General features: G+C 38.5%; 1 protein-coding gene across 1 annotated transcript in view; it reads right to left on the reverse strand.

Moving 5' to 3' along the window:
• BMAL2 (basic helix-loop-helix ARNT like 2) overlaps positions 1-13,110 on the reverse strand; it is a 28,840-nt gene that overhangs the window by 6,352 nt on the left and 9,378 nt on the right. The window contains exons 7-14 of the mRNA XM_081956703.1: positions 12,900-12,992; positions 11,599-11,716; positions 10,521-10,664; positions 8,655-8,889; positions 7,136-7,242; positions 5,120-5,270; positions 3,167-3,225; positions 2,163-2,271 (exon numbers count right to left, since the gene is read on the reverse strand). Of these exons, the coding sequence (XP_081812829.1) occupies positions 2,163-2,271; positions 3,167-3,225; positions 5,120-5,270; positions 7,136-7,242; positions 8,655-8,889; positions 10,521-10,664; positions 11,599-11,716; positions 12,900-12,992 (1,016 nt within the window). The remainder of the gene's footprint in view (positions 1-2,162; positions 2,272-3,166; positions 3,226-5,119; positions 5,271-7,135; positions 7,243-8,654; positions 8,890-10,520; positions 10,665-11,598; positions 11,717-12,899; positions 12,993-13,110) is intronic.

Raw genomic sequence — 13,110 nt, forward strand, 5'->3', positions numbered from 1 at the left:
CTCTGGTTTCTTTTCCTTTCTTTTCTTACTTTGTATTAGGTTTTGTTCTTGTATATTGTATACTATTTTTTAAAAAATCATGGATGGATGGATGGATGAGATAGATAGATAGATAGATAGATAGATAGATAGATAGATAGATAGATAGATAGATAGATAGATAGATGATAGATAGATATAGATGATGGATGGATGGATGGATGGATGGATGGATGGATTATAGAGATAGATAGATGGATGGATGGATGATAGAGATGGATGAATGGATGGATGGATGGATGGATGAGATAGATAGATAGATGATAGATAGATAGATAGATGGATGGATGGATGGATGGATGGATGGATGGATGATAGAGGAAGGAAGGAAGGTAGGTAGGTAGGTAGGTAGGTAGGTAGGTAGGTAGGTAGGTAGGTAGGTAGGTAGGTAGGTAGGTAAGTAGGTAGGTAGGTAGGTAAGTAGGTAGGTAGGTGAATAGATGGATGGATGGATTGGGTGGAAGGATGGATGAATGATAGAGGTAAATAGATGATAGATGATAGATAGATAGATGATAGATAGATAGATAGATAGATAGATAGATAGAATGATAGACAGACAGATAGAGATGATAGAGATAGTCAGAGAGAAAGAGGGAAAGAAAGAAAGAAAGAAAGAAAGAAAGAAAGAAAGAAAGAAAGAAAGAAAGGAGGTCAATGTATAAACAGCAACATGAACATTGGACCTTTTCTATGGATCTCAAGAGCAAAAGAGGAGGAGAGAATCTATCAGGTGATCTGGTCAAAAGTTGCTTAGGGTTTTTAATGCCTTTCAGCCATCTGTTGAACGGGGCAATTGCTTTAATTCCAGGCTCCTGGTTGCCAGATTCTTCCCCAGCTGCACTTATCAGACTAGACCCTCAACTGACCTCTAGACAAAAATCAATTCTGAATTAATTTCACACTCAGAATTGCTCCGAAGTAAACCAGGTCGTGCTATTAACAATATAGCGAGAACAATCAATCTGTGGAACAGAACTTGCCTCCAGAAGTTGTGGGCGCTCCATCCCTGGAGTTTTTCAAGAAGAGGTTGGACAGCCAAGGGTCCAAAATGGTGTAGGGTCTCCTGCCCGAGCAAGGGGTTGGACTAGAAGACCTCCAAGGTTCCCTTCCAACCCTGTCATTCTACATTCTATGAGCAATGACATTCCGTTCCCCGGGGTAGGGGGGTTGGGTTGAATCACTTAGATTAATACTAGAAGGAAGTTTAAGGTTACAACGCTACAATTCAATCAAGTTCTCCACGCAATGAAATTCCAATAGACAACTTAAGGCAAGAAACAGATGTTCCTTTTCCTGTGTTCTCTCAATGGATGAGGAAACACGTTTTCTCCCTCTGCAATATTGCGGCAGCCTGTATCATTTCATCGTTTTGATTCTATTCCTTTTACAAACAGGAGAAATGTCTCACCAAATTAAAAAAAAAATTAAGGAAGGGGAGGTTAAGCAATGAGAAAAGGGAGAAATAAGCAACGAGACATCTTCTTTGTATTTAGGACTAGCCATTAACCCGCTGTTGCCTGGATATTTATTTAAAGGGCGGAAATGTCTGGACCAAACGTACTTTCTAATGTTGGATTTTCCCCCTTACCAGAGGGAGCCCCCTTGTTGAGTTCTGCGAAGCCGTTACCATGGCAATTCCACTGCACTGTACAGTAGAAGCCATTTTACAGCAGTACGGTAGAAGCCATTTTAAGGCACAATAGGCTGCATCTTAACAGAACATACACCCTGAGGGCTGTTAAGAGTATCTTACTCCCATGGTATTTGTTTCCAGAGAGTAAGTCATCTGTTTACCAAGTTTGGTTGAAATTGCTTGAGGCGTTCCAGAGTTATGCTGGAATATACACACACATACACAGAGCCATTATATTTATATCTATATCTATATCTATATCTATATCTATATCTATATCTATATCTATATCTATATCTATATCTATCTATCTATCTATCTATCTATCTATCTATCTATCTATCTATCTATCTATCTATCTATCTATCTATCTAGTTGCATTTAAAAAAAAAAAAGCTTAGATAGCATCCATTTTCTTTTCCAAAAAACCTCCCCCGATCGATCTGTAAGAAATTTATAAGCCAGAACGGAAGAATTATTATGGTACCTTTGCAAATCTAAAACTTCGTTTGCAATGTTGGTTCCTATGCTACCAGCTCCAAGGATGGTCCCCGTAGACATTCCTGGTACATCAAGAAATTGTGGTTTTGTGGCATCTGTGTTTTAAGAGGAAAATAGAAGACCGATCATTTATCTTTCCTAAAATGAATAGTGTTAAAATGAGAAGAGGATAGGTGTTTTTTTTTTAATCTATGTGTTTTCCATGACCCTTTATGATAAGACAACCTATTCTGACTGAGGCTTCCCGAGAGCATGCAGCAAATTCCTGGTCCCGACAAAAACCTCTTTTATTAGTTGACTGAGAATTCTTCTCATTCCCATCCAGCAAAGTCTTTCAAGGGAGGATTTACAGTCACAGACCTTCTCTGACTTGGAGAGCTACCAGGCCGATATCGGCAGAACCTGGCAAGGAGCCTCGGAGAGTCACGAACCAATGAAGCGAATTCATTGTCTCCTGCAAACTCCACTCCCCTTTCTCTCCTCTTTTATTTCCTCTGGGAGGGGACATTCATCGTCCACCTATGGCCTTAGTCCCAAGTCGACCTGTTCTTTAGCTCTTCCTTTCGTCTGGCAGCTCTGTGCATGCGCACACTGGGAACAGGCTACAGCTGTTCTTCTGCCCCACTGATGTCTGACTCCGAAGGCAGCTGATAACTGGCATACGGCCCTGGCCCCCTCTCTGCCTCCGACACAGAGCCCTCATCCGACCCTTCCCCAGACTCCAGGACTGGCCCAGGTTCCTCCCCAACCCTCCTCACTTTCCAAATCTGCTGCCAGCTCCCCTGGCCACTGGCAGGCCACAACACAACCATCGACTGGAAACTGTATGAGTAATATGACATTTCCCTGCAATAAAATGATGCTCTGAGATACAACCATTGCCATTTTCAAATTTTAATTACGGTTGCTATTTTCATATATATTTTTCTTGACAAGATTCAAGCCCAACTCTGGGGGGGAAAAACCCCACTACTCTAAAAATGGACTTGCCTTCTGGAGACAGGGAACTGCAGGCTAGTAGAGTTTCTTCACCTAGTTCATTGTGACCTCTAGAAATATAAAACCAGAAATACACAAATAGGTTTCTCTAGTGGTTATAAGCTACACACACAATTTGTTGCTTTGTGTGAGAGACAAGCAAACAGAAGAGAAGAGTGAGGTTCATACATTTATTCTGCAGAAGTTTTTAAAAAAGGACAATTTTGACCTGGATGAACTGTCCTTAGATGGAAACGTTTATGTTTTAAATGTTTGGATCTGGCTATGTTTACAATCCCGTTTTGGACTCCGTTGCTGCTACTGATTAGAAAATTAAATGTAGGATATTTGGTTTTATATCCCTTATAAAACCACATCATCCTTGTCGCATCTTCTCCAAGAGCATAAACTTTGCACCTGGGTGCTAACTGAGTATCTCTGAAAGTCCTTATTCCAGGACTGACCTCTAACATGTGTATAAACCTCTGAATAAAACCCCAGCTATCTATCTATGATCTATCATCTATCTATCTATCTATCATCTATCTATCACCTATCTATCTATCCATCTATCTATCTTATAGATGATAGATGATATAGAGATTATATAGATCGATCTCTCTCGCTATCTCTCTCTATTTATATATATATATAAATATTTATATAATATATAAATATTATATATATATATAGAGAGAGAGAGATAGCGAGATATATATATATCTTATATAGCTTATATATATATGTAGCATATATATATATATATATATATATATATATATATATATATATATATATATATATATATATATATATATATATATATATAAATAATTTGTTTTCGTAGATTTTCACGGGTGTAGGTATGCTGGTTTTGTTGTATTCGGGTCTTTTCCCGTGTAAGGTTGAGATTGTCTTTGCAACGTTTCGGCAGGATCTCACCTGCCATCTTCAAGCTGTGGGCTTTTATATTTATCTTTCTCTCTCTCTCATCTATCTATCTATCTATCTATCTATCTATCTATCTATCATCTATAAGATAGATGATAGATAGATGATATAGATCTCTCTCTCTCTCTCTCTCTCTCTGATATATATATATATATATATATATATATATATATATATATATATATATATATATATATATATATATATAATCTATCTATCTATCTATCTATCTATCTATCTATCTATCTATCTATCTATCTATCATCTATCTATCTATCTATCTATCTATCTATCTATCTATCTTATCCATCGCTCCCCTCCATCTATCTATCTATCCTATCAACTATCTATCTATCCTATCAACTATCTATCTATCTGTGTATCTATCTATCTATCTATCTATCTATCTATCTATCTATCATCTATCTATCTATCTATCTATCATCTTATCCATCGCTCCCCTCCATCTATCTATCTATCCTATCAACTATCTATCTATCCTATCAACTATCTATCTATCTGTGTGTGTATCTATCTATCATCTATCTATCTATCTATCTATCTATCTATCTATCTATCTATCTATCTATCTATCTATCATCTATCTATCATCTATCTATCTCTCCCCATAAGTATATTCTTTAACATATCAGAGGAAATATCTGATAAATGCCCCTTTTAACTTATGAAATAATTCAAGAATGGTTGAAGCAGCCAGTTCCAAATATTTTATTTATTTGTATCCTGTCTTTATTATTATAATTATTTTAAAAAAATAACAACACATTTTCTTCCTTTTATTTTTCCCACAACAACAACTTTGTGAGGTAAGTTTGGCTGAGAAAGAGTCACCTAGCCGGCTTTCATGGATAAGGTGGGACTAGAATTCCCCGTCTCCTGCTGATTGGCCCAAGGTCACCCAATTGGCTTCCATGCTTAATACTACATAATTAAAAATATAAAATAGAGCTATATAAAAACATGCCATTTCATATAGAGTACTGAGAAACTTACAAAACAACGGTATTGATTGACACAATATATTCCAACTCTTTGGTCCATGGATTGGTGAAGCTAAACCACTGACTTTTTAAGGTGACAAAAGAGGCATCTTTCGCTTTGAATTTGTAGAAATTGGTAAATATTTTTTCTTTGCTCTGTAGCACTGCGGGGAAAAAAAATATTTTTTACAAAAATAAGTTATTCAAAATAATTTCTGCCAACATGGCAATTTCATGATTTTTAAGAGTTTTATACAGTCTCTCGGTGAATCCATTGTACCCATCATACTGATTTCAATATCAACAATCGGGAAGAAAACTGACCATCAAATCCAAAATTCAACTACAGGTTTTTGCAACTCAGTTGAAGAGGGAATTTTAAAAGGTTCATTGTTTTGCTACGGTAGCCTTCCAAAGCTTAAACATTTGTCATGATTTCCTGGCAATTGGATAGTTTGAGGGATTTACACAGAGGTGGGTTGCCAATTTTTTTACTACCAATTCAGGTGCGTTCCCGCACACACTTGCGTGCCCTTGCGATGCTTCTGGCATGCACAGAAGCATCCAGGCGGGTGGGCGGAGCCTCCTGCTGCTACTACTACCGGTTCGGCCAATCTGGGCCAAACCGGGAGCAACTCAACCTCTGGATTTGCAATAAAATTTGGAACATGGCTGTAGGTTCCGCTGAACACAGCCACAAAGTTTCCCCACAAACCTATCCATTGTGGAGACCTTGTCAACCTGTCCATCTGGATATGTTTAATTGTCTTCACTTCAGTGGAGAGATTCACATAAGTTTACCTACCACAGGTTTGCAAATGGGAGTGTGTGCACGCCTTCCGCGCAAGCATGCGGCCTTCCGTGCATGCGCTTTGCTGGCTCACCGGGCGTGCACCAATGCGCGCAGTGTCAAAAACGAGGCTACATATAGGAAGTGTTGGAGCCAGGGAGGGTGGGCTGAACCGGGCCGAACCGGCTGAATATCACATCTGCTTCACTTGGCAAATTTTGGAATGTAATGAATATGGCGGAGAAGAATTAGATTCTGTCAGGGCATCATCTCCTTACGACCAACATTTCCGTCACTAAGAAAAGACAGCTGCTCAGGGAGTATTGCCCCATTTTACCACCTTTCTTGACTCAGTCGTTAAGTGAAACACTGCAGTCGATAAGTTAGTAGCCTGGCTGTTAAGTGAATCTGGCTTCCCCATGCCCTTTGTTCATCAGAAATTCGTAAAAGGGGCTCACTTTTGTGCCAAGCCTCTGAATTTTGATCAAGTCACCATGGGAATGCCGCAACAGTCATAAGTGTGAAACACAGTCCTAATTCAATTTTTACAGTGCCGTTGGAACTTCAAATGGTCACTAAACGAATGGTTATAAGTCAAGAACTAACTGTATCTCCTAAAACAACTGTAGAGTTTCTCTGAGTGTGTTAAGAACTATTAGATGGAAGATCATTCTACCCAGAACTAATCCATCGGTCAAAAATGTTTTATAAATCAACTTTACAAAATAATAGACACTATTTATTACACCAGTACAGGTAATCCTTGACTTACAAGGGGCCCAACATTTCTGTCGTTCAGTGAGGCATTTGTTAAGTGAGTTTTGTCCTGCTTTACAACTTTTCTTGCCATAGTCATTAAGTGAATCACTGCCTTTGATAAAAGTTAGTCACCCGGTTGTTAAGTGAATCTGGTTTTTCCATTGACTTTGTTTCTCAGGAGGGTCGCAAAAGTGGATCATGGGATCCCGGGACACTACAACGGTCATAAGTATGAGTCAGTTGCCAATTATCCGAATTTTGATCAGTTGACCACGGGGATGCTGGGAAGATCGTAACTGTGAAAAAGGGTAGTAAGTCCCTTTTTTTCCCAGTGCTGTTGTAAATTTGAACAGTCACTAAATGAACTATTGTAAGTCAAGGACTGCCTGTACGTGTGAAAAGGTCAGTATCTTCATAGCAAAATATTGATTCAAGAGTTTTTACATTAGAGTTAGGGAGTAATTGTACATTACACTGTACCTGTTTTGTGTTTCTCAGTTAGATGATTGTGGTCATCCTGGTGGAAATATTCGTAACAAGAAGTTCCTAACAGTTCTTGGGGTAAATATCCCAAAATTGCTGTCGCTCTGTATTGGGAATTGCAAACGGAGTATATAATCTACAAACTTCTAAAATGAACTTTCCACAATTCAGTAGTATGTACAAAACAGAAAAGGTGTAAGAAATATATGAGATCCGATCTGGTGAAAAACATTCCCTCCCCTGCACACCACAAATTTGAAATTTTTATAACTTCGTAGAGCCTTAGAACCTTATAAGTATAACTTTAATTAACTAGAACCTTGCAGTTTTCATTAAACTTTACAAAACTTTTCATTATGGCTGTAACCATGCCGCTTGCATCTTTACAATTTATATTGTTTTATTTGTTTCCTAGTATGGTTTAATTGCTTATTAGCATCCTATGACTATCACTAAGTGTTTTTTCTTAATGGGCACTGAGAGCATAAGCACCAAAGACAAATTCCTTGTGTGCCCCATCACACTGGGCCAAAAAGAATTCAATTTCTATTTCTATTCCTATTCCATTCCATTCCATTTTATTCTATTCTAATCTACATTCTATTTTTTCTTGTCCTATTTCCTATTATTTTCTATTTCCTATTCTATTCTACATTCTATTCTATTCTATTCTATTCTACATTCTATTCTACATATTCTGTTCTATTCTATATATTCTATTCTATTCTAAATATTCTATTCTATATATTCTATTCTAATCCACATTCTATTTTTTCTTGTCCTATTTCCTATTATTTTCTATTTCCGATTCTATTCTATATATTCTATTCTATATATTCTATTCTATATATTCTATTCTATTCTAAATATTCTATTCTATATATTCTATTCTAATCCACATTCTATTTTTTCTTGTCCTATTTCCTATTATTTTCTATTTCCGATTCTATTCTATATATTCTATTCTATATATTCTATTCTATATATTCTATTCTATTCTACATTCTATTCTATTCTATTTATTCTGTTCTATTCTATATATTCTATTCCATTTTATTCTATTCTAAATATTCTGTTCTATACATTCTATTATATTATATTCTCATCCTCATTCTATTTTTCTTTTCCTATTTCCTATTATTTTCTATTTCCAATTCTATTCTATATATTCTATTCTATTCTGTTCTATTCTATATATTCTATTCTATTCTATTCTAATCCACATTCTATTTTTTCTTTTCCTTTTCCTATTTCCTATTATTTCCTATTTCTTATTCTATTCTATTCTATTCTATTCTATTCTGTTCTGTTCTGTTCTATTCTATTCTATTCTATTCTATTCTATTCTATTCCATTCCATTCCATTCCATTCCATTCCATTCCATTCCTTTCCTTTCCTTTCCATTCGACAAAAATTTTAAACACACTGGATGCAGCATTGCTAAATAATTGCTTTACATTGCCAATATTTTACAAGGGGTATTAACAGAAATTGTATTAACAAAAAAATGCTTACCGTTGATCTACAAACACAAATTTCCCATCCACAGCAAAGCGGGTTACAAATTCCATTGGCTTGACATTAATCTCAAAGCTTTTTTGGGGAATGGTGTAAGGGTGTAATCGGCCGATGGCCACCAGGCAATTAAAATTTTCCGCATCCTTTTCCGTATCCTCCTCAATTCCCACCTCATTCGTGGACCAGCTTTTCAGATAACCGGTGCAATGAATGGTGCAGTACTTTTTATGATCTATTAGAGTCAAAACAGAACAGATGTTTATTTTGATTTTTTCCCCTGAGAACTTCTGAGGGTGGCAGGAGCAGGAAATCGATGCAGGCGGCTACAGCATTTATCAGTAAGATTCAGTTTTTAAGCATTATTTGATGTATTTGATCTAAGGAAGTGCCTTTGAAATTTTACCAAACATCGGGGTGCATACATACATAAGCATACATGAGCTGTGATGACGCAGTGGTAAGAATGCAGAATTGCAGGCTAATTCTGCCCACTGCCACCAGTTTGATCCTGACTGGTTCAAGGTTGACTCAGCCTTCTGTCCTTCCGAGGTCAGTAAAATGAGGACCCAGATTGTTGGGGGCAATAGGCTGAGTCTGTAAACAGCTTAGAGAGGGCTGTAAAAGCACTGTGAAGCAATATATAAGTCTAAAGGCTATTGTTACTTGTCCTTCCTTCCTTCCCTCTTTCCTTCCTTCCTTCTTTCTTTCCGCAATGGTTGAAATGCAATATTGCAGACTGATTCTGCCCACAGCCAGCAGTTCGATCCTAATCAGCTCAAGATTGACTCAGTCTTCTGTTCTTCCGAGGTGGGTAAAATGAGGACCCAGATTGTTGGGGGCAAGAGGCTGACTCGTTAAACCGCTTAGAGAGGGATGGAAAACCCTGTGAAGCGGTATATAAGTCTAAGTGCTAGTGCTATATTGGAAGGAAGGAAGGAAGGAAGGAAGGAAGGAAGGAAGGAAGGAAGGAAGGAAGGAAGGAAGGAAGGAAGGAAGGAAGGAAGGGCTAGGGTGGCGCAGTAGTTAGAATGCAGTATTGCAGGCTGACTCTGCTCACTGCCAGCAGTTTGATCCTGACCGGCTCAAGGATGACTCAGCCTTCCATCCTTCCAAGGTGGGTAAAACAAGGACCCAGATTGTTGGGGGCAAAAGGTTGACTCTGTAAAATGCTTAGAGAGGGCTGAAAAAGCACTGTGAAGTGGTATATAAGTCTTCGTGCTTTTACAATTGCTATCTAAGCCCTGGTGGCGCAGTGGTTAGAGTGCCAATATTGCAGACAGACTCAGCCCACTGTCAGCAGTTCATTCCTGACCAGCTCAAGGTTGATTCAGTCTTCTGTCCCTCTGAGGTCAGTAAAACGAGGAGTCGGATTGTTGCGGGGGGGGGGAGAGAGGCTGACCTGGTAAACCGCTTCGGCAAGTTCTGTAAAGCAGGTGTCTCCCACTAACAGAGCAACCTTCAAGCCAGAATGGTATTCAGCAGGTTCTGACCAGTTCTAGAGAAATGGTAGTGGAAATTTTGAGTAGTTCGGAGAACCGGCAAATACCACCTCTGGCTGGCCCCACCCCCATCTATTCTCTGCCTCCTGAGTCCCAGCTGATCAGGAGGTAATGGGAATTTTGCAGTATCCTTCCCCTGGAGTGAGGAGGGAATAAGGATTTTACAGTATCCTTCCCCTGGAGTGGGGAAGTAATGGGGATTTTGCACTATCCTTCCCCTGCGATGCCCACAAAGCCACACCCACAGAACCAGTAGTAAAATTTTTTGACTCCCACCACTGCTTCAACCGCATCATAATTTGTTGGGATTAACCGTAAACAAGTCTGAAAGAGAATCGTTTTTTAACTTTTATTTTAACAATACCTTTCTTTTTTGAGCTGGAGGAGGGTTCCTTCTCTTCCTTGACTGCGTTTTTGGTGCACTTGATGCGGCAAAAGAACGATCGCCGAGCCCCAGAATGCAGGGGGGAAGATCCCGCTCGAAAGTCCACGTGAACTTGGAAACCAGCTTTTCAAGTTGCGTCGGAGCAGAATATACAAACATATGTTTGTAACAGAGCTATGAATATTGCGCAACCCTATGACCCAATCCAACTGCCCCAGACCAACAAAAGACAAGCACAGGTTTTTTTAAAAAAAATCAATCAATCAATAAAAAGAAAGAAATCCAGACCACAAACAGTTAACAGGAAGGGACTATTACCCAGCTTCGCCAATTATAGCTAGAAATTTGGCAACCTTTGCAATAGTTCTCTAAAGTTAAATAGATTAGATAGATTAACGGAGATGGAAGGGACCTTGTAGATCATCTAGTCCAGGGGTGTCCAAACTTGGGAACTTTAAGACTTGTGGACTTCAACTCCCAGAGTTGAAGTCCACAAGTCTTAAAGTTCCCAAGTTTGGACACCCCTGGTCTAGACTGACCAAACCCATGGCTGGCTGGGGAATTCTGGGAGTTGAAGTCCACAAGTCTTAAAGTTCCCAAGTTTGGACACCCCTGATCTAGTCCAACTTGAAGACTTTTGGACTTCAACACCCAGAATTCCTTAGCCATTGTGGCTGAGGAATTCTGGGAGTTGAAGTTCACAAGGCTTAAAAGTCGCCAAGTTTGGAGACCCATGACTTAGAATATACGTAGTATTCATTTCTGCAATTGATGTGGTGGCCTAGAGGTGGAGTGCTCACCTCACAATCAGGAAGTTGTGAGTTTGATCCTCGGTAGAGGCAGATATTTCTCTGTCTGGGCACACTATGACTATATCTCCTGGGGTCCTTGAAAGAAGGTAATATTCATTTCCGTACTCAAAAATATGCCTGATGGGTTTTATTTTAATTTTCATTTCCATCCAGCAGTGTTCATGCGTGCGAGATTGGTACACTGATACACACTGCGGGAAAAATATCACCCTGTCTTATGAAATGATTTTTAGTTGCAGACTTACTTTTGGTATCGATCAATTTTTCCCTGGGTGAAGCATCTGAAGAGGAGAGCTGTTCTTTTACTTTGGCCACATCCTTCGGGTGAAGATAGTCAAAAAGGCTTTGCCCAGTTAAATGTGCCTGAGGGAAGACAACGTGGTAAGGTTACTGGCTCCACCTCCACCATCTTAGTCAACGAAGCAAATGCAAATACTAGAGTCCAATGTTTGAGTGATTAAATCATTTCATCACCATTATCACCTTTTCAATTTAGTAGAAACATTTGGGTTTTTTTAGGCGCTGTTTTAATAGTAGTAGTAATTTTTATTACGGTCACAGACAGTGGTGGGATTCAAATAATTTAACAACCAGTTCTCTGCCGACTAGTGGGGCAAGGTGGGCAGGGCCAGCCAGTGGTGTGATCAGCCAGTTCTCTGAACTGCGCAAAATCTTAACTGGTTTGCCCAAACTGGTCCAAACTGGCTGAATCCCACCTCTGGTCACAGACCAACATAGGTAGGGTAGGGTGGTATTGAATGGAATGGAATGGAATATAGAATATAGAATATAGAAAACAGAATATAATATAGTATACAGTATACAGTATAGAATATAGAGTATACAGAATAGAATAGAATAGAATAGAATAGAATAGAGAATGGAATGGAATATACAATGTAGAATATAGAATATAGAAAACAGAATAGAATATAGTAGATAGAGAATAGAGAATAGAGAATAGAGAATAGAGAATAGAATGGCATGGCATGGCATGGAATGGCATGGAACGGAACGGAATATACAATGTAGAATATAGAATATAGAAAACAGAATAGAAAATAGAATAGAATAGAATAGGGAAATAGGGAATAGGGAAAGAATAGAATAGAATAGAATAGAATAGAATAAGAAATAGAATAGAATATAGAATATAGAATGGAATGGAACGAACAGAATAGAATGCCAATTTAATAATTGGTGGTGACCGTCAGTGAGCCTGTCAGTCAAAGGCTGCCTAATTAAGCATAACAAAATTTAGCCATATTCAAAGAGACTACATTGGACTGATCAGATCATTGTACACTTAAGAAAAGATCAGTGTTTCCCGGATATTTTATCAGGTTTATGAGATGGTTCCTTATAGAAAAGCCCACGTAGTGTAGTTTCACATTCCTTCCTCTTATAACAGCCTCATTTCAATCAATGCCCATCAGATATTTCCATGCTGTCACCAAGCGGCCCATGAATCCAATAGCACCATAGGACATTTTAAAGCAAATTTGCGGCTCTTGATAGAAGGGGTTTTAAATACTGGGCTACCTACGGGGTCATAATTAAGTATCTTGGAAACGGATTCGGAAACAAACAGGATTTTCCCCCTGTCGCATCCAACCACGAATAGGAAACCATCGGCAACCTGCAAATTAAGGAGACAAATATAAAACTGTCATGGATACAAGCAGGCAGTTGTGTAGCAAGAGGTCAGGTCAGGATAGATTAAAATGTTGGTATTATTTTCATTCGCATTTAGGCTG

The sequence above is a fragment of the Natrix helvetica genome (assembly GCF_964273705.1).
Source record: "Natrix helvetica genome assembly, chromosome: 6".
Classification (NCBI taxonomy): Eukaryota; Metazoa; Chordata; class Lepidosauria; order Squamata; family Natricidae; genus Natrix; species Natrix helvetica.